The sequence below is a fragment of the Ammospiza nelsoni genome, chromosome 32, assembly GCF_027579445.1.
Source record: "Ammospiza nelsoni isolate bAmmNel1 chromosome 32, bAmmNel1.pri, whole genome shotgun sequence".
NCBI lineage: Eukaryota > Metazoa > Chordata > Aves > Passeriformes > Passerellidae > Ammospiza > Ammospiza nelsoni.
In genome coordinates this window covers 1,091,183-1,118,681 of record NC_080664.1, presented here as the reverse complement: position 1 = coordinate 1,118,681, position 27,499 = coordinate 1,091,183, and the positions used below count along the sequence as shown (strand labels likewise).

Genomic DNA, 27,499 nt, shown 5'->3' with positions numbered 1-27,499 from the left:
GGCACTTCCTCTCTGTCTTCCTAGTGCTGAATTTCCAATTCCATCTGAATTTTTATGTTGTTATAACATAAAAAAATAGATCAAACATTATTTTGACAAATTGACAGTCTCAAACACCTGCACAGGATTTGAAAATGTAAAGTCTCAATTTTGAGACCAGCCCTACTGAAGTGGAACTGGGCAGCAGGGACTGAAAGGTTTGGGGAAGGAGAAAAATCTGAGTTTTTCTGGAGCACCATCCATGCAGGTGACCCAAACCACAATTACCTGAAATAAAGCTCCAGCAAGACACAGGGATTGTCCTCCTGGGTGAAACCTCATGTGCAGGCATGGGTGCAGGTGTGGTCACCTCATGGATGTGATGATTTGAATACTGCAACCACAACTGTCACAACCAAATTGGCACAGCCAGCCTTGGGAACGAGTGTGCCTGTGACACACGGCACAGGTGGAATGAGATTATTGAATAAAACCTCTTTTCTGGTCATGCAGAGTCCAAATTTGGTACCAATCCACTGACAAAGACACAAAAGAATCGCGAAGGGAGTTTTCTTTCAGCCTATTCCTTTTCTGCTAATCTACAGGAAATGGAAATGGTGAGATCTGGACACAAACATGGACTTCCTTATGGAATATCATAAATTACAGCCACAGGAAGAGCACCAGGACAAAAGGGCTGCAAACTCTGGAACCATTCACTCCTCTGACATAAACCTGGTCAATCATTAACCCCTTCTATAAATAAAACACTCTGTGACATCTGGGGTGCTGAATTCTCCCAGAGAGCTCAAAACCCACCCTGAGAACCACAACCCCTCTCCAGGCAGATACAAGACAGGGCACCACAGAGAAACACCAGCAACACAAATGAGAGCTGATAATTTGGCTATAAAATGGTGCTTGTTCATTCCCAAGGAAGAAATTAAAACACCAACAGTGTTGAGACTCTCCTGGCTCCCTCCCAGCCACCACCCATTTCTGTTCCGTTCACTCTGCATTTATCCATATCCGCAGCGAGCTGAGGCTCAGCCTCCCCAGGCTGAGGCCCTGCCCAGGAAATGGGGTTCTGCTCAAAGGGAAGCAGCTTTAGGGGTTTTAGAGGAGAGATGAGAGGGAGCTGAGCTGCTGCTGTGCTGGAGGAAGAGGCTCCTCTTCCTTCCTGCCACCCCTGCTGCAGCCACAGCTCCGGTGCAGCGACATCTTCAAATTCCCCAGGTAACCAGTGCAGGTGTAAAAAACCCCAGCACCACCACCACAATCATCATCTGGTTCTCCTAACTGTTCTCCTAATTTCTTGGGAGAAAATATAGAATTGATCCTCATTGCACAAATCTAGCTGGAATGTTGTGATGGTTGGGACTGCAAGGGAAAGGATGAGCTTGCAAGGGAAAGGATGAGCGTGCAATGCAGTGCCCAGGGAAGGACACCCGGGCAGCCTGGATGTCGCACCTGGGCAGCCTGGATGTCGCACCTGGGCAGCCTGGATGTCGCACCTGGGCAGCCTGGATATCACACCCGGGCAGCCTGGATGTCGCACCTGGGCAGCCTGGATATCACACCTGGGCAGCCTGGATATCACACCCGGGCAGCCTGGATATCACACCCGAACAGCCTGGATATCACACCTGGGCAGCCTGGATGTCACACCTGGGCAGCCTGGATGTCGCACCTGGGCAGCCTGGATATCACACCTGGGCAGCCTGGATGTCACACCTGGGCAGCCTGGATGTCACACCTGGGCAGCCTGGATATCACACCCGGGCAGCCTGGATGTCACACCTGGGCAGCCTGGATGTCGCACCGGGCAGCCTGGATGTCGCACCTGGGCAGCCTGGATGTCGCACCTGGGCAGCCTGGATGTCGCACCTGGGCAGCCTGGATATCACACCCGGGCAGCCTGGATGTCACACCCGGGCAGCCTGGATGTCACACCCGAACAGCCTGGATGTCGCACCCGGGCAGCCTGGATGTCACACCCGGGCAGCCTGGATGTCGCACCTGGGCAGCCTGGATGTCACACCCGGGCAGCCTGGATGTCGCACCCGGGCAGCCTGGATGTCACACCCGAACAGCCTGGATGTCGCACCTGGGCAGCCTGGATATCACACCTGGGCAGCCTGGATGTCACACCCGGGCAGCCTGGATGTCGCACCTGCATTCAAACCCTGCCCCGGAGAAGCCCCGGGAGTCTCGCTCCCCACCCGGCCGCTGACGCCAGGCTGCTTTTCAGCAATTAGCGCTGATGATCTGTTCTAACCAGTGGTGCTCAATCAGTGCAAGGTGGTAACACCCGCTAATCCTGCTAGCTCAGACAATGCTCCTCTTTCAACATCCCTGCTCCCCTTCCCCCATGCAATGAGAACACTGAATCATTTACTGTCTAACAAAACCATAATTACTACAGTGGAGAAATTAAGGAAAATGATCACGTAGGGCACAGCATCTCCCCAACAAAGCCTCCAAACACTGGGCTGCAGCAAGGAAAAGATTCCAATTGGAAAGCAGTTTGTGTGCATTTAAAAAATGTTTGTATGCTTTAAAAAAATAATCTGTTGATGTTTCCAGCAGTTTGTGCTACCAGGGAATCCTGGTGGTGCTTCTGGTTCTTCTATTAGCCCCAAAACACAGAGAGCTATTCTACTGAAAGCAAACATGACAACAAGATTGTAAAAAAAAATAATTAAATTATTCCATTATCACTGATTCATCTGGATTTCAGGTCTCACCTCTGTAAATGACCTGGGGACTTGGCCTTTCCTGCCTACTCCTCTACTGATGTCCAGGCCCAGGACAGGCAACATTTCCCTGTGGTTTTATCACCTCAAACATGCTCTGAAAGAGCTAAAAACAGAGCCTGGGTCTGCAGGGCTTGAGCCTGGAGTACCAACATCGAGGCAACGAAGACCAGAAGTGCTGCTGAAAGTCCAGAATGTTCTTTTGCTGCAGTCACCTCCAGATAAGGCCTTTCAAGTGTGACTGAAATCCAAAGTGAGGACTAAGTGCACTCGTGGCCTGGGCAAAAAATGGGCACAACATCAGGCCAGCACTTAGTAAGGAATGCTGTCATCACTCACTTATGTACTGAGAGCTGTTCCCACCTTTCTTAAAGAAGAAATTCCTCCCTGTGAGGGTGGGGACGGCCTGGCACAGCTTGCCCAGAGGAGCTGTGGCAGCTCCATCCCTGCAAGTGAACAAAGCCAGGCTGGAGGGGGCTTGGAGCCACCTGGAATGGTGGAAAGGGGTCCCTGCCCATAGCAGGGAGTGACACTGGATGGGCTTTAAGTTCCCTTCCAACTCAAGCCAGTCTGGGTTCCTGTGATTTTCCTGAAGAACTGGCAACTTCTAGCCATCCCACACTATCCCCAATGGTTTTACCAAGGGTTAATACGGAGACATCCTCAATTTCAGGCTTCAGCAAGCCTAAAAACAACATTTAAACCTTTTTTTTTTCTAAGGCTGTGTGCTCAAATAGACTGTGCAATGGCCTTAAACTCCTCCTACCACTCTTAGCTATAACTGCAGCACAAAAACTACATTTGAAACAAGTTTAGACAACTGCCTCGTTCTGTTTGAGGCCAAATGATGATGCAGCTTCAAAGATTCCCTCCTCCTTCCTCTGGGTGAAGCTGTATATCAGGTTTCCTTCTTAGCAAGGTCTATGAACTAACAGTCTTCCAGTAAAACTCTGATTTCTGGAGAGAAACAACACCTTACTCACTGTTCTTGTCACCAAACAACCAGCAGAGGTTTGGGCTCCCTGGTTTCCCTTTAACAGCACCATTGTGTTCCCACTAGGAGCATGAATAGGGCACTGAAAACCCAGCAGGGCTCACAAAGCTGTGTTTGTTGGGCACAAGCATTAAACTGCTCCAGCTTCGGTGTTAAAAGTTTCACAGACAGATCAGCTCCAGATTAATTTACACACACAGAACAAGCCGACTTGGCTGCAGCACTGTGGGGGCTCTGTTCTACACTTCCAAAAGCCTTTTCTAAAGGCTTAGGAGGGTTGTTTTACCAAATTAAAACTATTTTAATCTCAACATTTATTATTTCAAAAGAATTCCATTCGAGATGAGGTTTCTGTGTTCAAGGCCTGGGTCATTCCAGGTCACAAGGTGCTCTTCTCCCCAGGTCATTCTTGGTGCCACAAACCTTAAGGGGTTTTTTTGTTGTTGTTGTTTTAACTTTAAGCAGTAAATCCAACTCCTGAAACTATACTGAAGAATGTCTTTATCTTCCAGCAGCATTTCCGAGCTGCAGCAGCCCCAGTGTCCTCGGCTCACCCGTCTGGGCTGTGTATTTCCAGCTGTAATCTTCCAGGCCATATGTGATGCATCACCAAGTGGGTGAGCTGAGGACAGGGCTCAGTCCCCTCTGTACACCTGGGCTGGGGACAGCAGTGACGAGGAGGCGTCACCAGCTCAATCTCTCCCACACAAAGACACATCTGGGAACTCATCACGGGCATTTCTGATGAATACAGCACTACCCAGGGTGAGCAAAATGAGTTCTCAGGGGCTTTGGGAGCTAGGACTGGGAATAAAAGAGCCTCTCACGGGTGTAACTGGGCTCTGGCTGATTCTTCTCTCCCAGCAGATATGAGAATGTGCTCACCGTGACTGTGAGTGGCTCACGCAGCATCACCATGTCCTGGTATCTCCAGAAAAGTTTATTTAAAGGATTTCCTCAGGTACATTGGTCAGAAAACCTCTTCTTCACCTCTACAGAAGAACTAAAGAGCCAGAAAGACTTTGCCTTTCAGATCCTCAGCTGGGACAAGGGGATGCACAACGCCCTTGCGCACAAGGAGGAATTTCTCCATGCAAAGGGCAGTGAAACACTGAAAGGGGCTGCTCAGGGAGGAGTGGAGTCCCCATCCCTGAAGTATCCAAAAAATGACAGGAGTGGCACTGAGTGCTCTGGGTGGGGATCAGTCACAGGCTGCATCTGATGACCTCAGAGGGCTTTTCCAGCCTCAGTGATTCTGTGACTCTGTGATCAGCCACCCAAATCATGCTGCCAATGCACAGCTAACATCTACCTTTCCAAAAGGCAAAATATTTTTTAAAAGGCTCTAAAGACTCTTGAAGATAAACTCTTAAAACCTTCAGCTCCATCAGTTAATTGTGTTAGCCCTGATAACAGGAAACAAGCTCTGCTCAACTGCCTCCAACACCTACAAAATTAAATCACCAAAGTCAACTTTATATGAGATATTCTATTGTGAAGTGCAGCCATATAAATGTTATGCTGCCCATAAAATTTATGTGCAGCACATGCACATAAACAGTTGAATCCCATGTACAAATAAAAAATCTTGCATGCAACCCCATCCTAGGGATAAAAACTAAAAATCCTTGAAATAGCTACAACTTGTCATCAGGGGAAAATGCATTTTCCCTTCTGAAGGCAACAAACCCAAGGCTTTGTCACAAGCAGGATTTTACAAAATCTGTTCAGGATAAATGTTTTCATCTATTTTTAATAAGCAGTCAGTGAGAACCATGTGAGTGGACAGGCAGGAGCACTGCAGGGTCCCAGCACCAGAACAATCTGCAGGAGGGGACACAGCCAGTGTCACACACGTCCCCAAGCTGAGCTGAGTAAAGCAAGACAACTCCCAGAGCATTGAATAACCCAGCTGAAGGGATTCTGCCCTGAATAATTCTTTTTGCTGACTAACCTCCTGCTCACAGAAATTCCCAAGTATTCAATCCTCAATGCAAGCGCAGAGCTCGCTCTCTCCCACCAGACTGAAAAGCAAAGTTCCCCAGGAAATGACTAAACTGTGACAGCCCTGTGATTCAGCACTTGATTCAGGCAGGTAGAGCACTGTCACCCTCCAGGTACACACTGAATTGTTTGAATGCTGATAACACTCTGCCAGGAGTTGCCTGTCCAGCCCAACAAGAGATTACACACAAACTCTGCCTGTTCTGGCAGTCTGCACTTTTACAAAGGATAGACAAGTGCGGACAAATGATTTTCCAAATCAAGCCTGGTTTTAGCCCAGGAATTAAAACAAAGACAAAACCATGCTGGCACCCAAAGAGATTAAAACAGAAGTCACCGTGGGTTTTAATCCTGTGTGTGACTCCTGTCAGCCACCTTTTCTTGGCATTCAGGGGTCAATATTTAATAATTCTTTTGGCTTCAATTTTTAACACAAGCCAAGTGCCACAGGGATTCCTTGCTGGTGACTCCTCCCATCCTGACTCCACAGCAACACCTTGTCCAACCATACCAAAAAGCCAAAAAGCAGTTTGGACACACAGCCTGCTTCACTCCAGCTGGAATTGAAAATTCACTTTTCCTAAATAAATCCTGGATTCTTGAATAAGATGCAAGAAGGAGAGAAGAAAGAAATTACGAGCAATTACTGCCCTATCTGGTGATCAAACACAGCTGCTCATACCAAGTATTCAGCAACTCCAACCTGCCCTTAAACACAGCACAGAACCTAACCCAGTTGGCACCTCACCCTGCACAGTAATTATGTATTTCCAGATGGGATAGTGCTATTCCAAGTCACAGCAATGAGGTCGATGATTATGCATGATGAAACAAAGAAAGAGAACTTGATGGAGGCACTTCCACTTAGAAGATCCCTCCTCAAACAAAACCCAACTGAAAAACAGAACCAACCAAGCACAGTGAATAAACACAAGAATGAATCTTTCAAAAATCAAGAGGTGAGACACATATCCCACACCCTGGTTTTCCCTAGGAGCCAGTACCAAGGGTGAATTCATAAGGATGTTATTCCCATTCCATAGAAAAAGCAGCAAAGTGGTGGCTGCTCAAGAGAGTAAAATACATTTTTTTCTCCCAAAGCACTGAAATCTGGAACAGAGCCCCGAGTCACTGCACTCCCAAGTGCTCACTCGAGGACAGCCACTATTAAACAGGATTAGTCACCAGAGCAGGATCCCACTACTTAAAGGCAAAGCAATATAATTATTAAACTTTTACCAGCCTCCAATTAGTGTGCGACACCTGTAATTTGACTGGCGGAGACTCCCACCAAATTCCCAACTCTGCGTTCCTGACAGAGGCAGCAGCAGCAGCTCCAGGAGCACACACAGCTTTCCTCCTCATTCCCTTCAAGCCTGACTAGTGGGAACTAAAACCCCTTGTTTTTGGTGTTTTATTAAACCTGCTCTGCACACCCCCATCCCAAAGAGGATTCTGTACCCTGGGAATGGGGGGCTGCCCATGGAGCAGGACAGCAGCCACCAGGCCAGCTTTCCTGCACCCAACAGCACAACAACCCATTCAAGCTGGCTACGAGCCTGGGAAAGCAGATTTAAATAGACAGAGCAGAAGAAAAATGTCCTGCACAGCATGGCATGAGCAGCAGATTCCAGGCCCTGCGCTCGGCCCGGGCTGTGTGAAGCCTTCAGTCGTGTTTACATCAGCATCCACAGCTCCTTAAAGAATGGCACTGCTGAGGAAACCCTGTTGGCACGACACCAGCAGGCCTAAAAAACCCCATTATCCTGTCAGCTGCAACGCTCTGTGCAAGAGGGATCACGAGAGGGGTGACTTCTGTTCAGGGCTCCTTGGGCAGAGTCAATGTCTGCTCCAGCAGAGCTTTGTTCCTGCTGCAGAGCAGGATGTGGCGAGATCCTGCTCATGTGAAAGCCTTTAAGCTGCGTGGAAGATCAAAATAACGAGCCAAAGTCAGAGGAAAGAGAACCCAAACCCACCCCAAAGTCACTGCAGGGGAGAAGAGACTTTTCTCCCAGCATAGCCTAATTAATAAAGCACATTAATAGTTCTTTAAAATGAATGACATCCAGTTTTTGCTGCAAAATGGCCTTTTTAAATAGAAAAAAATACCTTTTTACCATAAAGAGAAGGCACAGTCAATTTACTGCCCTTATTACACAGGATATTGTAATATCACCCCAATATTTCTGTTGTTCCAATCACAAACATCCTCTCACATGGAATTTTCTTGCTATCTATCTATCTATCTATCTATCTATCTATCTATCTATCTATCTATCCATCCATCCATCCATCCATCTCTCTCTCTCTCTCTCTCTCTATCACAGTCAAACCATATTTTCACAAAACTAGGAGGACATATATCCCTTCCACACTGCCACCAGTGGACCCTGAACCAATATAAACAGGCCTAAAAGTAAAAAAGATCTTATTCACCAGCCATCTCCAAATCCACAGCTACTTCTGACAGAATTTTCCTCCCTCTGCCTCTCTCAGGGGGCAATATCTCCTCTTCCAATTTAAATAAACTGATTTCTCAAATGTCTCGCTCGTAGAGGGAAGGAAGTATGGAGAAATCAGCAGGATTATTTAAGAACACACAGTCAGCAACTTGACAAAAATTAAAAGAACGCAAACAAAAGGGGCTCTCACGTGCTGAAAGGCAACCAGACCTGTCCTCATGTCCTGCTCTGTTCATTTGACCAGAATATCATGAATTTGGAAAAGAATTTTATGTCTTATAACAGGCAAAAATTCCATGGTGTATTTGCACTAACAAGGTGCAATCCCTCCAAGATCAAGCTTATTGTAAAAACGGGTCCAAAATGATGAAATATTTATATAAACTTCTAACCACATAGCAGTATAAACAGATTTCAGCCCTAACCAAGTAAAAGCTGGACACTGTCACCAAAACACTGCTTGGCACTGGGAAAGTAAGAACTGCTGGTTCTGTTTTCTGCTTAGGATTATGGGGAAGTTACTCACAGAACAAGATGAGCTTCTTAAAAGTATTTCAGTAATAAATCAAAACAAATAAACCCTATTTCCATACTGTAAGCGAATCCAAATGTTTTCTCCAGTTGTCCTCACATACACCACCACAGGAAGCAGCCTGATAAATCTGCTAAAAGCCTTAAGAAGCCTAAATTAAAAATTCATACTCTGAAAATGATGAAGCCAGCACGAAAGCCAGAGTCTCCACCACTCCAGCTCTGTAGCCCAGAGCAAGAGATGAAAGATTTCCTGAGCTGGAATCTCCATGAAGGAGAAGGACCCAGCATTTGGGAGTTCAGGGCTGAATTTTTCACTTGGGGATTTTCCTGAGATGCTCCCTTACCTCTCTGTTACCTAACAGAGAACGTCCCCCATTTCCTCCAATTTAAGGATCCCTGGTTGGGATATTCAAGTTTTAATAACAACCTGAAAAGATTTGTCAAAAGCTCCTAAAAAATCTTGGAATTGAATGATGAAATCAATTACTTAATTTTAATGAGAGTGAGATCATATTTTAATTTTCCATTCTGCATTGAATTCCAAGCAAAGGTGACTGTGCAGTTTCTCTCAGCAATAGCCATTGTCTCTCCAAGGTGGAAGCAGAATTACTTTCAATAACAAACTAAACTTTATTGCCTTATTTCTCATTAGCACTTAATTCCACAGAATTAGCTTGGGTTTATTATGATGCAAAAAGACAGGTAAATCCTCCAACTTACTCATTGAAAAGAGAATCCCAGCTTTGAACTCTCTGGTTCTCACAACAGGAAAAAATCCTGCCAGCTAAATTCTCTCTAGGCATGGACAGAGCAGAATTTAACACACAACTCTAAAATATCCAAGAAAAAACCCCAAACCTACAAAAAAAGAGACAAAACAAACGCATGACCTGAAAAAGCAAGGTACGAATTGCAGAGGGTATGGAATCAGACTTGTCAGTCATTTGTGGGGACCCTGAGGGGCTCAGTTCCACATCACCCTGATGAAAAGGCAGGATGGAGGCCACGGATGGACACGGGTGCCCAGGGCAAAGCTGCTGCTTCAGCTCCTCATGGGACCCTGGCAGAGTTCCTGGACATCTGTGGCCTAATTCCACCTCTGTCCAGGCTGCTGAGGAAGGCAGGGACCTTCCAGGCCCTTCCCTCTCCATCGCTGCAGGAGCTCCACCTCCTCCAAACCTGGAGATCCTACAGAACATGGAGATCCTACACAACCTGGTGGTTTGTCCATCTGAGGACCCATCTGTTCTAAACCTGGAGATCCTACACAACACAGTGGTTTGTCCATCTGAGGGCCCCAACTCTTCCAAACCTGGAGATCCTACACAACCTGGAGATCCTACACAACACAGTGGTTTGTCCATCTGAGGACCTCATCTCTTCCAAACCTGGAGATCCTACACAACACAGTGGTTTGTCCATCTGAGGACCCCATCTGTTCCAATCCTGGAGATCCTACACAACCTGGTGGTTTGCCCATCTGAGGATCACCCTAATTGCGGCCTTGCTCCACTGACCTACAGCCCATTCCAGCAGCCACGTGCTCTGTCTTGCTCCAGTCTATTCCACACCATTCCCCACCCCTGGAAGTGTCCAAGGCCGGTCTGGACAGGCCTTGGAGAGTGGAAGGTGTCCATGGCAGCAGGGTGGAATGAGATGAGCTTTAAGTCCCCTTCCAAAACCATTCCATGATTCCACTTCATCTCCTACTTGGTCTCTCAACCTCACTTTAATACAAGTTCCTCCACCACAGCCTATGTGACCTTTTCAGCCTCACCACTGAAGAGATGAAAATTCAACATTCCCTTTTATTCCTGCTAGAAATGACAACATAAAAAGTACTTGGACAGGAACCATCTGTTCCTGTGCCTAATGGAGCCATAATCACAGGATAACAACCATTCCACAGAACATTCCTCTGTTTATAAAACCAGGGTGTCAATGTAATAATATTAATGGGGAGCTGCTTGTGTCTTTTGGATAAAATATGAAATTCACAGCAGGCTTTGCTTTCAGCTGCAAACACCACAGCCTTTTACAGCAAAGCAAAGCACCACAGACAGCACTCACAATTAGGGGGTGGAGGGGCAGGAAGGGCTAAGGACGTGTTGACAGTAATAATTTAAGATGGGATATTCTGCCAAGAAAGAGAAACTAAAGGATTAACAACCAAATAGAAAATCTGCAATTAAGCAAAAACCTCTGAAAGAGAAGGACTGTGGACATAGCTCTGGGTTGGATCCTTGCCCTCCAATTTGTTCTCCAAGACTTCTCTGCTGACTCCCTGTGTTTCACAGAAGTAAAATTCATGCCACACGTAACAGTCTCTCAAGAGAAATGATGATGTTTGGGAAATAAAACAAGCACTTCTCTCCAACATTGCTTGCACAGGATTATTTCTTTTTTAGCACTGGGATTCTACAAGCACAACACAGAACTGTAGAAAAAATGCAGAAACAAAATTAATTCCTTGGAGAATCCCAGCTGAGATTTTCCTACTGAACACAGCACTGACCTGCAGTGACAGATAGTCTGAGCATCCATAACAACACCTGCAGGCTGCAGTGCCTCAGATGGACCCAGGAAACTCTGCAGAGCTGTTTTCTCCAGCCCTAATTCTGCTGGAGAAGACACAACAAAATTCCTCCTAGGACTGCCAGGTCACAGGCAGGTGGCCCCCAATTCCACAAAAATACACAACCACACAGAAGCCACAAATGCAGGATGTGCTCACGACCCAACACTGTGGTCACAGCTCTCTGAAGTGTGATACCTGAATCAGTTGTGCTGTGCACAGGGCAGGATTGAATATTTCATGTTAAAAGCTCTAAAAGGAGGAAAAAAAAAAAAAAAAACAAAAAAAAACCTGGCCCAGAAGTGCAGCTTGTCAAAATCAACCGCTCAACTGACAGACAGTGCTGAGAAGCCTGGCATAAATCACTCCAAAATCTTCTTTTCATGCAGAGGAAAAGGAACAGTAAAGATCCCAACATGAAATCTTGCCCATTTTTAATTTGCTTGGTTGCACTTGTTTAAAATTGACGTTTATTTTGATACTTGAGCTTGTCTCTCCTTTTTATTTCTGCATGCAGCAAGCTGAGAATGAGGAATTTATCACATGGAGAAACCAGGACATCCCAGAGGCAGCTACCCCAGAGCCAAGGCAGCCTGACCAGCCCTGCCCTGGGAGCACAGGGAGGTCACAGGTGGGCCCAGGTGTCCCAGAGGGAACCAGTTCCATGCACAAGATCCTTCTCCATGGTCTGGTTTCTGACAGGAGGAAAATCCTGAGAATTCAACACAAGATGTTCGAATTCAAACACCACCAGGGCCCTGAGAGCTAATGGACACTGACGTGCAGAAGTGTGTGATCACTTCAAGCCCTCACCTCCCTCCCACAGGGGCCAAGGAAGGGCCTGGGGATGCAGCAGTGCCTGAACGGACTCAGGTTTCCTTTAGTCTCTAACAAAGGCTTGGAGCAGTTGGCACATTGCCCAGCCTCGCTGCCTTCTTCCTCCTCAGATGTGCTTCCATGCACAGATAAGGAGGGGTGGCTTTGAATTCACACCCTGCACAATCAGAGGCAAAGGACAGCACAGGAAACCCAAGTCAGCTTTTCCCCTGGGCGAGGGAACTCCCTGGAACAGCCAGCACAGTCCTTCTTGCTGGCATGCCCAGCAATGTCACAGCAGACAGCAGACAATGTGCTCAGAGCTCCACCATTAACTGGTTTAGTGAGTTAAGACACAGATCTGGCTGCAGCTGCTCGGGGCAGAATGTGCTGAAGGAGCAGAAATGCACCTTTCAACTAAGGATCCATGAAACAGCTTCAAACGTTCTCTTTGAGTGGTGGAAAGAATCCAAGGACTGCAGCTTACCCCAGAGTGACAGTACCTCTTGGGGACTTCTTGTCACACTTCACCCACAGAAAACTGTTCTGAAATAGCTCTTCCTGACAGCAGAATTAGAGAAAAACCAGCTCTGACATTTCCCAGGTCTCTCTACTTTGCTACTTCCCTTCCTTCTCCCTTTCTTGGACTATTTTACAGACTGCTCTCATGGTATCAAGCACTCCACTTGCAATACTGTGAACTTCTTTGCACCTGCATCCAAACCCAGCTAGGGTGAGATCCTCCACAACCTGAAGCCAAACTCAACTCTCAGAGAAGACCATTTTCTCCTTCTCCAGTTCTCCAGCCGACTCTCCTTTTATCCTTCTGCCCAAATCATCTGCTGGAGCCTGCAGTGCTCTGTGCTCACACCATTTCACTTGGTCTGTCATTTTAAACATTCCCAGGAAGGTCTTCTGTCATACATAAACAAGTAATTACTTTTCTAGGAGAAGAGGCCAAGTTCTGGCATCCTGGAGAACGTTTTTATGACCATCATCCCCTTATGTTGTGTCTCCCTCCCTTGTGCTTTGCTGAATCCAATTAAACACCTGGAAGGTGAAAAAGAGGAAACGTCACCTTTGCTGCAGACTCAACGTTGATGAGTGTGAGCCTCCATAAATACATCCCTGAGAGCTTCCAGTATGTGAACCTTGATTTCCATCTGTCATTTCCCATGGGGTTCAACCCCAGGAATCATCACAGGGAAGTGAACAGGATCCCTGAAGGAACGGGAATCCTGCAGGGAAGGATTGTGGTGTGCAGGACAAATCCCTGGATCCCATTTCTCAGGAGAAAGCCCAAAGGAGAGCAGGCAGTACAGGAGAACAGTGCAAATGGAAAATGCAAATGGAACATTTTTGGACAGGAACCAAAATCCAAACCCTGACTCTGGTACTAACCCACTGGAATCAGCAGCAGCCACAGGTAACAGGGAGATTTCAGGCCTCCCTGTACAGGAGCTACAACAGAGGAATTGGAATCAGGGAGGAGAAAGGTCCAAATGTGCTTTTTTTCCTAAAGTCACACCTGGAAAAACAGCTTTGTTCAGATTTATTAAAAATCAGCTTATCCACCATGAAAGAGAGGAGACCCACACCATGAGGTGAGTAATTACCCCCTAAGACAGGACAGGAATCACAGGAACATCAGGTATGACTTAGCTGGATCCAAATGCTTTTCCTTGCAGCTTCCATGCTACAAGCAGCTACTTCTAAAAGTGTTTTACCAAAGCTCTGTCCAATGAACAGGGATTTGATACACAAAAGGCAAAGGGTAATTACAGCTTCCTGTTTGCTCTTGCCAGAGATTTTTTTGAAGGCCTACTGCAAAAAGAACTGCCTTGAAAGCCCTGCAAGGCAACACCAGCTCCAAGGTTATAGATTTTTCTGATTTTGGGGAAATATGAGAGCTAATTAACTCAGGTCTCTGTGCTTCTGGTCAAAATGCCTAAAACAATGTTCCCAAAATTCTTTAACATTAATGGCAACTGGCCCTACACAATTTTTACACGCTGCAATTTTAAAACAGGACTTAACAAGTAAAGTGTATCAAACACAGGAATAACTACACAGAAATGTTTGCTCAAGGTTTCTAGGTGTGGCTGCAGCCAAGACATAATAGGATTATTTATATCTGACTCATTTGCTTCGCCTTCATCCACAATTCTCCCTATTTGGGACTCACTAATTGACTTCTTTCTGCACCACACGATTTTTTAAAATCAGGACATCTTCAAGGAGGACTTGGAAAATTTAAAGCAGAGAGGAGAAATCTCACAAATACAGTGAGTTTATATCATGTTCAAACATGATATAAACCTGACCATCACCATCATGAAAAAGCTTCCTGAACATGCAGGTGAGATATCCACTCCCTGCTAATCAGACTGGACATGTCACAGTGTGAGTGACAACATCTCAGCCACCAAATTCTGATGTCCCCTGCTCTGTGTCCGAGCTGCTCACCTCACCCTGTGCATCTCCCCCCCTTCCTGCCTGGGAACTCAAAATAACAATACTTCCCCCTTTTCACTGCAGCAAATTCCAACCCCAAATTGCGTAAGAATGGAGGTTTTCATTCCAATTACAATGAGAATTGTTCTTTTTTTAATCCACAAGGGATCACTTAAAGTTTCTGCCCTAAGAATAAACACAGGTCTCAGTCTCAAAAAACATTTACACATGAGCACTTGACTATTCAGAGATCTCCTTTTTGTAACACAAGAGGCTTCAGTCTCATGTTCAGTGTTTTGCCAGGATTGACACAAAAGCCCCCAAAAACTGTCTCAAAATTATTTATAATTTGGTTCTTTCACTGCTCGTGAAACACAGTGAAAAGTTTGGTGTTTTCTTAGGAAATATAGCTCAGATTCCTAAAGGTTTCATCCCGTGCCCTCTCCAGCTTGCCAAAGTTCACAGCTTTCAGCGGAGCTGCAGCACCTGAGCTCCCTGAGATGGGAAGAGTGAGGTGCCAAGAGGTGAGAGCAGCCCGAGCCAACGCTGTGCCAAGGGCTTTGTTATGAAACCTGGGGTGCAGCTCCTGAGGACACACAGCAGAACAGAGGAGCTTCTCTGCAGCCTGGAGATGCAGCACATCTGAAGCAAACTTCTCTCATTTCCTCATCACACACCACGAGCAGCCCTGCAGACACCATCAGGACCTTGCTGCAGCACCCGTGGGACACAGAGCAATCTCCTGAATGCCAGAAATGGAGCACCTTTAATAGGCATTTTCCACTTGTATCCAATTAAGGGGGGAAAAAAAGGCTGCACAGTTTAATAACTGCAGATCTGTTTATTCTCCAGCAGCACCGCAGAGGATCAGGGACTTTTATCTCCAGCTCTGATCACCTGACTCCCTGACCCCACTCTCCATCACAGGCTGAATAATCACAGCCTGGAATTTGCCATGTCACCTCCCAGCTCCTGGGAGGAACTCTCCTTGTCCTCACCCCGGTGACAATGCACATTGTGAGCAGGAATGTCAGAGCAGGAGCGGCCCAGAGTGACCTTGGACAGCTGTTAACTCAGCTCTTAGCTCTTGCTAGAAAGGGAGCACAAAACTTCAAAGCCTCCTTCCCCTCCTGGGGGCTCCTTTTGGCTGGTCAGCTCCTCTCTGGGATCACAGAGAAGTGCACACTTAAAATGACAGGGAAAGTTGATGCTAGAGATGCAAGCAGCAGGGAAAGCAGGCAGGTGTATCAGGCCACCCTGATGTACCCTGGGATGCTCTCTGGGAGCAAACCACAGCATTTCCAGAAAAGGTGCTTCAAACTGAAATGGCTCCTCCTTGGTTAATTAGCACCCAAAATGAGGAGCTGATGCATTAAAGGAAACACGAACCTCCTTCAAGCACGTCCTCACCTGACAGCCCTTTCTGGAATCACACACAGGGACAGGGCCTGAAACCAAATCCTCCAGCCCTCGACCTTTTCTGCTGTATCATTCCCTCTTGGATCACATCCTTCCAATTTATGGCCAACCAAGTGTCCCATCAGAACTTACCTTGCTCGTACATTCCAAACCTCACACTTCCAAAATCTCCCCTGGCTTGTCCTACACACACAGCATTGTGTGTGCGTCAGGGGTTTCCCCCGGGAAGGGGATAAAACAGGATTTCCTCCCAAAGTTACCTGTGCTGCTCTCAGAGAAATGAATTATAAACCTGTCTTAGAGGAACACCAGTGTTGCTATTCCCAAGTAAATTTCTTAATGCAGTGAGCTGAAATCCAGGAATACAAACACTGACTCATCTTTGCAGTTTATCTCCAATAAAAGCCTCACTTGTCCAACTCTTTTAGGACTAAGCCACAGGAACAACATCCCTCCTAAGAGCAAAAGACAGGAAAAACATCCCAAACAATTCTTTTGCACTGCTGCACTCTAGACCTGATGTCTGACATTAGTCCTGATCCCAGAGGCAAAATGGGAGCTCTCCATGCCCTCAGTCGCCCAGCTCCCACGGCTCCAGCCATCCTAAATGGAATGCATTATTCCTGCATTAAAACATATGTTTTTCAAGGCAGCCAGCCATCCGGCTGTTCCGAGGGAGATTACAGAAGACCTAATTTTATCAGGCAGGGATACAATTCTCCTGGTTGTTTTTGCTCCCTAGGGACATGGAGCTGGTGAAAGCAGGTTGCCTGACTGCTGGGGAACAATTCTGTCACCGATCACTCAGGCAGGAACTGGAATCCTGGGTCCATAAAATGTATTAATGGATGCCCTGTAGGCTCTGTGGGCTCCCATCCCTCTGGAATTCAGGAAGACCTAGTTTGCATCAGCAATTCTCAAGTCAACAAGAATTAGAAAGAGTTTATGTTGGCAGAGAAGTGCCAAAACTTTTAAGCGTTTTTTTATTTCCTTTTCCTTTTTATCAGCTTAAGTTACACTAAATAAAACAAGGTGATTGCTCACAGCAAGGAAAGTTATGTTACTATTACATTACTATCTTTGGTATAAACTCAGTGTAACTTAAACATACGTCCTGCCTATGTTTACTCCAAGTGGTGTTTCACAAACTCTGGGCTTTGAAGTTTGAAAAGAACACAAACTGATGGAAACAGGCATTTTACTCCAAATATCAGGCAAGAGTAACAACCCAGTACATGATTCAAGATGAGAAATACAGGTGTGAGGCTTCTCCCAAGGCTTTTCATGAAATGCAATGGGAAAATTTGTGCAGCAGATGGAATGCTGCTGCCTGCAGAGCATCCGTTAGCTATAAATCACTGTTTCCTCACACATGGTGCAAATGGAAGAGTCTTCCATTCTAATTAATAGAACGAGACATCCTGGTCTGATGACTTGTCCCTGATTTCACAAGCTCTCAAAAAAAAAAAAAATGGATTGAATCAGCCTCAACAGAGAGAAATGCTTCAATTCCTCTCTCTATGAATCCATGTCCAAAAAAGCAACTGAGCAAGTCACTGAGAGATTCAGGAAACGCTTTTTATAACCGAGACACATGGTTTAAAGAAAACCATCCTAAGAAATTATCTGCACATTGTATTTGAAAGAAATGCAAACAGGAACTTCTGCCCATCCCTGGGGAATGCTCACCATGAGTTCACTCTTTGGCTCCTGGAACTTGCCACTGAATAAACATGATAAATCCAGCGGACAGAAAACTCCATGACAAACACTAATCAGAGAGAGGGAACCAGGAAGGAACCATCACCCTTTCCACAGCATCACCAGTGAGCCAGAAACACGGGGGGTGCTCCACGTGCCCTTCCCTGCGGAGCCCCAAGGATTGCTGCACGTTGGGAAGAGCAGCAGCTCTGTGCAGCTCCTCTGCCACCCATCACATTTCCTACTCAATATTTCATGCTACAGCATTTAAAATAGCAAACTGGAGATCAGTTATCTAGGACACCAAACTCCAAATGCTTTAGTGCAGCTGTGCCAGGCCAGCAGGTGTGGTGAGCACTGCCAGCCTGGGCACCCAGCTGGAATGGCAAACATCACCCATCCTGGAGCTCTGACACTCATAAAATCCACACTGGAACCACTGCTAGCAGGTGTCCCCTCCACCCAGCTGAGGAAACTGGTTCTAACTGCAGCAAAGCTTCACAGGAGTGCCAGGGAGGAGGTGCAGGACTCTCTCTAAAGCCTCTAATTTCCTCCTCTCCCCAAGGCAAAGGGTCAGAGCTGCAGCTTTCAAAAGAGCTCCAAACTCGCTCCTCATTTCCTAAGTATAAAAGGGACAACGCAAAAATATGCACATTCTTTAACCTTCCTGGGTATTTTTTATTATTGCAGTCTGGATGCTCCAAAAACCTTCCTGCCCTTCCCCATGTTTACATGCTTCAATCATGCACCAACAGTAAGCCCAACTCCCACTCACAGTAGCCAAAATATTTCATCCAGTATTTGTGTTTAACTCCCTCTCTCCAAACCATTAATCACTCAAATCATTCTGCTTTGACCATCTGCAGAGCAGAAATCTGTGATCATCTTGTGGACCTTCTGTTTGCTGCACTGGTGATAGATCTGGTACTTTGCTCCTCTTGGTCACGACTGGAGCTGGATTTCCTTTTCCTGTGCCACAGACACTGCACGGAATCCATGTGCTCTGTGCTTACATCACTTTTTCCTGGGCTCTGAAGCTAAAGAAAATACAATTTCATCCACGGTGAAAGCAGATGAGGGATCTTTACTGGGATCTCTGTAGAGCCAAGCTGATGATCCCTGGGTGAGCACAGGCAGCTCCCTGTGACAGCTCCAGGAGGTTCTGGGCATTTCAAAGCTCTCACACTGTACCTGCACACAGAGACTGCACCAAAGCCCTGCACAGATTTCTCAGCAGATTCGGGACCCATCTGCTGCCAGTCCTGCAGGTAAATTAAGGAAGCAACATTAAAGCTTTCCCAGTGCTGGTTTTGCCTAATGCAAGACTTGTGGGTGAGATGCTGCATAAATGCACAAAAACCACCTGTAAGTCCTGTTAGCTACAGGCTGATCAGATCCAACTTGCTCATGTTTATAAAGCTCTTCTTCAACCTTTTCTGTGCTTTGCCCACAGTTCCTCCCTGAGTGGGGGAAGAAACTGAAGTGAAACATTTCTGCTCACTCAGCACAATCCATACAGCCAGTCCCTACTCAGACAATTACTTCCTTTGACTGTGTAATTTAAATTCTGTGCTTCAGCTGCCTAATCTATAAAAAAGGCCCTCACCTACTTTGACAGGCGCCTGGCAATCAAAGATTGCAACCTGAAACACACAATTTTTAAAAGATCAGAGAAATACTCTGATTCTGTAAGAAATTCCCAAGCCAAACAAAATAAAGGCTCTACCCACTTGCTTGAGTCAACATGTTTTCTTCCAGTAAGGTTCTATCCCATTTGGCTGGCCTTAGTCCTGAGTTAAAACCATTTTGCTGATACTCCTTTTTCCATGCATGCCACCATCCTTCTGTTTCCTCTGAAAACCCTCACACAAAGCTCTGCTCTGCAGACAGAGCTCTCCGGCGAGACACAATCAGCTTTAAAAGGAACAGACCCAGGTGCACGGAGCCATTCCCAGAAACACCCACCCGAGTCACAAAGCAGACAGCAAACGTGTGTTCAGCCAGCAAAGCAAACAGAAAGCAGCTCCTTCTGCCCACGAGGCAGGAGGGAGTAACCCTGCCACAGAGCCCACGAGGGGCTGAAATGACCTCCAAGGGCTGAGCTGCTCACAGGAGCTCCTGGTTACTACAAGGTGGAATTCCCTGGATGGTTGGGTACCTCCAGCTGGGCTCCTCACCCCTTTATGGTCAGAAACACCAGGCAAGGCAGAAACCACAGTGACACAAACCAAATCAGCTCTTTATGTGGGTGTTTAACCCCTGCAGAGCCAGGCTGGGCCCTGCTGTCACCTCCAGGAGAGCACATTCCCCACTCAGGCAGTCACTGACGTGCCCTGTGTGGAACAAACCCTCTGAACGTGCCTAATTAGAGCCTTTGAGTCTGGATATTCCAGAGTTTCTCAGCTCCATTAACAGCTGGGATAAGGTTGATGTGAGAGGAGCTGCTGGAATGTTTCACCCAAGGTGCAAAAACACCCAAACTTCAGTGGTGAAGTGCCTTAATATTAATATTTTTCACTGAATATGAGATTAATTCAGACATTTACCTCGTTTTGGGCACCCTTCAGCACACACTGAGAGCATTCTAAGGAACAGCATCATGTGGTGGATCTGAAGTCACCTTCACTCAGGGCTGCAGCTCAAGCCAAAGGTGACACTGAGCTGCCACACTCACAGAGGTGTGAAAACAGGGGGAAAGTTAAAGTTAAACAAAGTAAATATCCCCAGCACTTTCACTCATCAAACAGAAGCAGATGTAAATACAAAGACAGCCCTTCCCATCATTAGTGATGCATAATGTGGGTGTCACTGACAGATGAAGAAAAGCTCCAGAAAGAAAAATATCCCAAAAGTGAAAAAAGAAGGAAAACATGAGTAATGAGCAGGTTCCAGTTCTCCCACGGCTCCATGACCCAATTCTCAGCTGATATATTGTTACTTGAACATTCTTCCTCAGAGGTATCAACACTGATCCCTTCTGTGAGGGAATGGAAGCTCTCCCTAAGTTTAGACTCAGGTTTAAATTCTCTTCACATTGACAGAAAACAATGAATTCTTATGCACACTGAGAAACGAACGAGTTGGTCTCAAATCCATCACCAAGGCCCAAGACATGGAGTAAGATGCAATTTCCGTTGATTAATTAATTGAACAATCAATTAGTTGAACAATTAATGTTTTCTGAACCACGTCCCACTCCTTTGCTCAGACATTCCCACTGCACCCAGGGATGGGATGACTGTCACCCCTGCGCTGACCACAAGGCTCAGAAAGGAATAATCCAGGGGTATAATTAGTCCTGTTGCTCTGTCTGCACGGATTGCTCCTTAAGAAACACTCACGGCTCACCATTGCAAACTCTGATTTCTATTTCCAGCATACATTAAAGTAATCCTGCTCCACTTTGCATGCTGCTTGCTGACACAGCACCTTTCACAACCACAACGCCAGATAAGGTTTGAATACTACATTTCCCCCTGTTTTGTTATAAATTCTCTGCTCTGTGGTGGTTAGCAGCAGCAAATGCCTGGATGAAAATTCACTGCAAGGCTCAGCACACAAAGTGTTTGTGCTCCCAGCACCTGAGCCAGGTACTCCCCACTTTCCCACCATCCATCAAGGACAGAGCCATCTCCAGCTCCTCTCCTCTCCCAAAAATGGGATGTTCCTATGCAAGAAAAACCCTGACAGAAATATCCACACAGTCAACAGTCAGTGACAATCGAAGCTGCAACAGGGGGGTGGCAAAAAAAAAAGCATCAAGTGTTCTTATCTGAGCAACAACTGAGCAGTGGCACATGGAGCCCTGCTGCCATTTTTAATAAAATGCTTCTATTCAATATTGTTTACTGTCAACAGCCCGTGGTTATATTCAGCTGAACAATGCACACACGGGCCTCAAAATCCCTCAGCTTAAGCCTCAAACTAGGGCGTATTTTTCAAGAACTCCACAATGACATTACCTCACTCCCCCTTCCCACAGCTCAGTTATCTCAGCGACAACATCCCCTGAAATATGTTCCCAAGAGTTTGGGGACACAGTCACCCAGAATTCTCTGTACTCGTGGGTTTTTTTTGACAGGAAAAAGTGATTTGCACAAACAAATCCCTGATATGCATATTAAGAAATCCAAGTATTAAACCCACAAAGGGGCAGTGGATTTAACATTCAGAGAATTACTTACATAACCCACAAAACTTCACTCTGTAGCACCAAAGTTGAAGCTATTGGAGCAGCTCGTTAAAGATTAGTGGGATGTCACAGCAGCCAGTCCAGCAACAGAGTTCATTTATTTTTAAAATTGCAGTACAATCTATCACAGGGTCAAATCATAACGGGCCTTCAGTGTCACAAGAAACAAACCTCAGAAAATCCAAGCAAACGCTTAAAACATTTAACAAATTCTTTTAAAAACCTATTTAATGTTACGTTTTGAGCAACACCGCCATTCCTCATTCTTTGTTATCACGGAGTCCCCAAAAGCAAACACTAGATAAAGTTTTATCACTTTAGTTAAATGTCTGCAGAAAGTTTATCTGGGAAAGAGCTAACAAAAGCCCCAGGCAGGCAACATCAGGGGTTCAGCTGTGTCGGGAAAGCAGTGCCATGGCCTTTTCTGCTGGCACAGCCCTGAGTGCCAGTGTGGGCAGCGGGGGCTGCCAGCCCCCAGCTCACCCCGACAGTGAATTCCTGATCTCCAAAGAGTCAATAAGTCTCTTTTATGCACTGTAGGCTCTGGGATAAACAGAGCAAGATGTGCCTGCAACTTGATTTTTCTTAATTTTTAATGCTAAGAGAGATGTGGATGATCATTGTAAGGTCCCTTGGGACTCAGGATATTCTGATTCTCTGGTTGTTCCAGCCATGCAGTGAACCCTCCTGAGAAGCCACTGATTTTGGCATCAAGCTCCATACCGTGATGGGGGGGAGGAAAATTTAAATGATGCAAATCCGAGCTACCTGCTCTGCAACCTTCCCCCTCCGCCTCAGCTTCATCCCTCGCCCTCCGGCTTCACAAGGGAGATTCACAACAAAGCTGTACCGAGAGCAGCATTTTAAACGCTGGGGAACAAAGACATACCCATGCAAAAAAGGAAACAACAACAACAAAAAAAAAAAACCACCCCAGCAAAAAGCGCATGCTCTGAAGGGATTATGGCAAAAGAACTTATTCAGAAAGTGGGAATAACACCGGGTTTGCCGTCATTATTGTGCCCGAAGTTCCTGCGGCTCCCGCGCCCCAGAACTGCCTGTCCCGAGGTCTCTCGCTCCCACTCCGCATCCTCGGCTCGGGAGCCGCGGCAAAGAGGCCACAAGGAAAAAAACACTCCCGAGGGAGGGAGGGAGGGGGGGTCAGGTCACCATCCCCGGCAGGTGAGGCCCCTCCGGGGGTTCTCCCCGGTTCTCCTCGGGGTGCCCCGCACAGAGGATGCTCCCAGCGCTCCTTCCCTTGAGACACAGCCCCAGCCCCGGCCGGGCCCTTCCCTCCTCCCCGGTCCTCTCACACAGAGCCCGGAGCCTGTCGCCGCACCCCCGGCACTCCCGACCCCTTCTCGCACCCCGGCACCCCCGGCCCCTCACACGGAGGCTCCGCGGCGCCCCGCGGGCAGGGCCGGGCCGGCCGGCCGGGCTCCGGGCGCTCCTCACTCACCTTCCGAGAGCTCCAGCTCCAGCTCGGCCAGCTGCTCGCGGACCTCGCGGGGCAGCGAGGACACGGCCGCGGGCTCGGCCATGGCGGCGGGCGGGCTGCGGGCGCGGCTCCGGCGGGGCTCAGCGGCCGCGGGGCGCGGGGGGAGCGGGAGCGGCCGCAGCCTCCGCCATGGCTGAGCCCGGCGCCGCCGGCACGTGACCGCGCGGCGCGCGCGCCCCGGGCCCCGCTGCGCCCCCGCGCGGCCCCGCCCCGCGCTGCAGCCGCCCCGAGCCCGGCGCCGGTTCGGCTCCCGGTTCCGGGACTGATCCCGGGCCCGGTTCGGCTCCCGGTTCTGGGACTGATCCCGGGCCCGGTTCGGCTCCCGGTTCCGGGACTGATCCCGGGCCCGGTTCTGCTTCCGGCCCTGGGACTGATCCCGGTCCCGGTTCGGCTCCCGGTTCCGGTTCGGCTCCCGGTTCCGGGACTGATCCCGGGCCCGGTTCGGCTCCCGGCCCTGGGACTGATCCCGGGCCCGGTTCGGCTCCCGGTTCTGGGACTGATCCCGGGCCCGGTTCGGCTCCCGGTTCTGGGACTGATCCCGGGCCCGGTTCGGCTCCCGGCCCTGGGACAGATCCCGGTTCGGCTCCTGGTGCCGGTTCTGGGACTGATCCCGGTTCGGCTCCCAGTGCCGGTTCAGCTCCCGGTTCTGTGACTGATCCTGGTCCTGGCTCGGATCCCGGTCCTGCTCCCAGTCTTGGGCCCACTCCCCATCCCCATCCCCGGTTCTGCTCCCGATCCCCGGTCCCAGTTCTGCCACCAGCCCATTTCCTGTCCTGGTTCTGCTGCCGGGCCCCTTCACCAATCTTGGTTCTGTTCCCACTGCCGATTCTAGTCCCTGGTCCCAGGACCCGTTCCACTCCCGTCCCCAGTCCCGGTTCTATTCCCGATCCCCGGTTCTGGTCCTGTCGCCCGTCCCTGCTCCAGGAGCAGCCCCCAGCCCCCGTTCCCGGTTCTGCTCCAGGCCCATCCCCAGCCCTGGTTCTGCTCCTGCTCCTTCCCCCGTTCCCCCCTTCACCCCCATTCTCAGGACCCCACCACCAGCACCTGCACTAAAAACATTTCATCGGCAACAGACACAAGTAACAACTGAGGCAATTGTGGTTTAAGGGTTTTTTTTCTTTTTTTTTTTTTGGTTTGTTTTCTTTTTTTTTTTTTTTTTTTTTGGTGGTTTTTTTTTTCTCTTTTAAATCAGCTTTATTTTTCTAACTGTTATTTCAATTTCCCATAGCACCTTGGCAATGTCAAAAACAAATACAAATACATGTATTATCATTTGAACACTTAAAGCATGAACCTACTTTACACAAATTTTGTTTTGGACATTTTGACAACAGGAATAAACCAGAACAGACAGTCTAAGAGCCAGATAAGTTGCTTTTTTCTCCTTTCCTACCACTTTGAAGAGAGATCGTCAATGCCAAGGGGAAGCTGGATTCATCTGGGAGGAACAAGATGTCTGTAGTAACTCGAGCTCAATATATTATCTGAATATTTTGTATTCTATAAAAATTAGAACAAAACCCATTTATGCACAGTCTGTTTACATTTGAAGTTGCATTTTTTTGGAAACTGTATCCATAACTGAAGTTCCATAAAAATAAACATCTGGTTCTTAAATATAAAATTTTAAAGTTGTTACAGGTTAGTTTGCAGATGGATTTTTTTTTTCAGAAATAAGTTGCTTTAACTCCATTTCAAGTCCTCCCAACTGTACATTAAAAACAGACTCAATGAACCTCTTGAAGTGCCTGAGCTAAAGGCACTGAAGAGAAGAGCCAACTAAAATACTACAACAACCCAAAATTATGTACCATCCTAAAGGAAGCTCAGACTATATGGAATATATACACGCAAAGAAGAGCATGATAAATCATTCAGATTAATGGCAACAATCTTACGTTTCAGAAGGAAATATCAAAATTAGAAACAAAAACTCTATTGCATATCTGTAGTAATCAAGGATTTACAAAAAAACTCATCAGAAGCCATTTCCCCCCGAAGTGCATTTCTGTTGCATCATCTGTAATACAATGGTGCATTTTACAAATTTAAAATATCATCTGTACATACCAGATATCTCAGCCCAGGTAAACTCAACCTGGGAACAGTAAAAATCGCAGACAGTTTCAAGACAATTAAGCTGATATTGACAAAGTAGTAAGGCCATAGCTATTTAACTACAGTAAAGCATTGATTAAGTCACTTATTTGCTACTGATCTGCCACAGTATCATCTTTCTCTTCTGGTTAATAGTGGGTTACTTTTTTTTTTTCCTACAGCTAAAACTGCACCATCATACTGTGCCAGGCTAATTAAAGAAAAACAAAGAAACCAACAAAACAACAAGAGCAGGAATGTAAGATACTATAAAACTAACTTAATGTTAGAAATCAAAATAAACAAAACTTTTTGCACTTTTAGTTTTACTATCACATGCAAAGAATGTCTTCTTTTCACTCCCCAGCAGAAGCACGAGAGAGTGCCCCAATCTTTTCCACACGCAGTAATTTGGAAAAGACCTGAACTGGGAAGTGTATTTCTGTCCCAAACAGAAGTCAACAACTCTGAAAACAAGTCACAGTTCCTAAAACTGAAAGTTAGGTGTGATTTGCACCTCCTGGTATTCAACATCAGCAGAGCAGGACAGTCTGTATCCCGCGAGGGTAACCCCAGAGGGAACAGGAGAGCTCTGGGCACTTGGAGAGCACCTGGAGCCAGGTGAATCCAGGAGCTTGGGTCTGGTTCCAAACCACCCCTCTGTCCCAGTTTCCCCAGTCTGCCCAAAGGATAAACTGCTGGGACAGACACAAGATCCCTCCCAGCCCAGCATGAGAGGAAAAGGCAAAGCCAGTCCCTGCCAGGTCCCAGTGCTGAGGAGAACTCCCACCCCAACACAGCTTCACAGCCTCTGTATCCAACTGGGAATTTCCCCCTGCACAGAAAAGAATAGAAAGCAAAAAAATAAAACAAACAAAAAAAAAAAAAAAAAAAAAAAACCCAAACCCCGAACCACAGCTGGAAATGGTGGAATTTGAAACATGAAATCCTTGCATGCAGGAAGGAACGTGAAATCCTTGCATGCAGGTGTGAAATTCATCGTTCCAAGTGCCCTAAGCTGAGGGAAGTTTGGATATGCTGGGAAAAGCCAACAGCTACAGCCTGACCTGCATCCCCTGCACACGAGGCAGGAGCTGCTGCTGCTGGGACACCCCAGGACCACAGAGCACCCCCTTCCCACACCCCACGAGGAAGATGAAGCCACAGCTGGTTGGGTTTTCCCTCAAAGCTCCATTTCACCACTCAGGTCCTCGCAGCACAAGCAAGTCACTGACACTTGGATCAGGGAATTTTTTCCCAGCCCCTTTTCCTCTCAATTCCTCCTCCAAACAGCCAAAGCTGTCAGATCCCAACGCTGCCTCAACGTCCCAGAACACAACTCCCCTGAACACTCACGAACCACCCTACAGGCTTGTTTTGTTCCAGTTTGGCTGCAGGAATCGTTTAGAGCCTTTAAAACTAATTCAACTTCGCATTCACTGCATTTCAGGACTTTGACACTAAATATTTAAACTTGCCTATTGTTCCAACAAGAGTAGCATCATCAAAATAAATGGAGAAGGGTCTGTAAGGATCCCTAACTGTGGATGTGATCAACGATTTTTTTTTTCACTAAATTAAAAAAAAAAAAACCTCCCAAACCCAGTACAGGTAGTTTCAAAGTGAATAGTGATTTTAGGGTTTATATATACATACATACATATATATATATATATATATATATATATATGTATACATACTTCAGGACCCGAGGAAATGGCAGGAAGCTGAGCTGGGGAAGGTTGAGGTGGGAGATAGGAAAAAATCCTTTCCCAGAGGGGTGTGGGGCACTGAAGAGGCTCCCCAGGTGAAGGGGGTCACAGCTCCAAGCCTGTCTGATCTCAAGAAGCATCCAGACAATGCTCTCAGGCACAGGGTGGGATTTTGGGGTGTCTGGGCAGGGCCAGGAGTTGGGACTCCATGATCCTGATGGGTCCCTTCCAAGTCAGCCCATTCGGTGATTCTCTGACTCTCTCTTTTGTAACATGCCTAGAAATGAACAGTTAACTGCATAAATA

At 47.1% G+C, this 27,499-nt stretch overlaps 1 protein-coding gene across 3 annotated transcripts in view; it reads right to left on the bottom strand.

The window, feature by feature from the left end:
* The window catches only part of DIP2B (disco interacting protein 2 homolog B), a 62,100-nt gene extending 38,566 nt beyond the window's left edge, over nucleotides 1-23,534 (bottom strand). For all 3 annotated transcript variants that reach the window (XR_009420274.1, XM_059491215.1, XM_059491216.1), the window contains exon 1: nucleotides 23,346-23,534. Coding sequence is in view for 2 of the 3 variants with exons in the window: in XM_059491215.1 (XP_059347198.1) it covers nucleotides 23,346-23,427 (82 nt within the window). In the remaining variant the exon portion in view is untranslated. The remainder of the gene's footprint in view (nucleotides 1-23,345) is intronic.
* Between the last annotated feature and the right edge of the window lie 3,965 nt (nucleotides 23,535-27,499).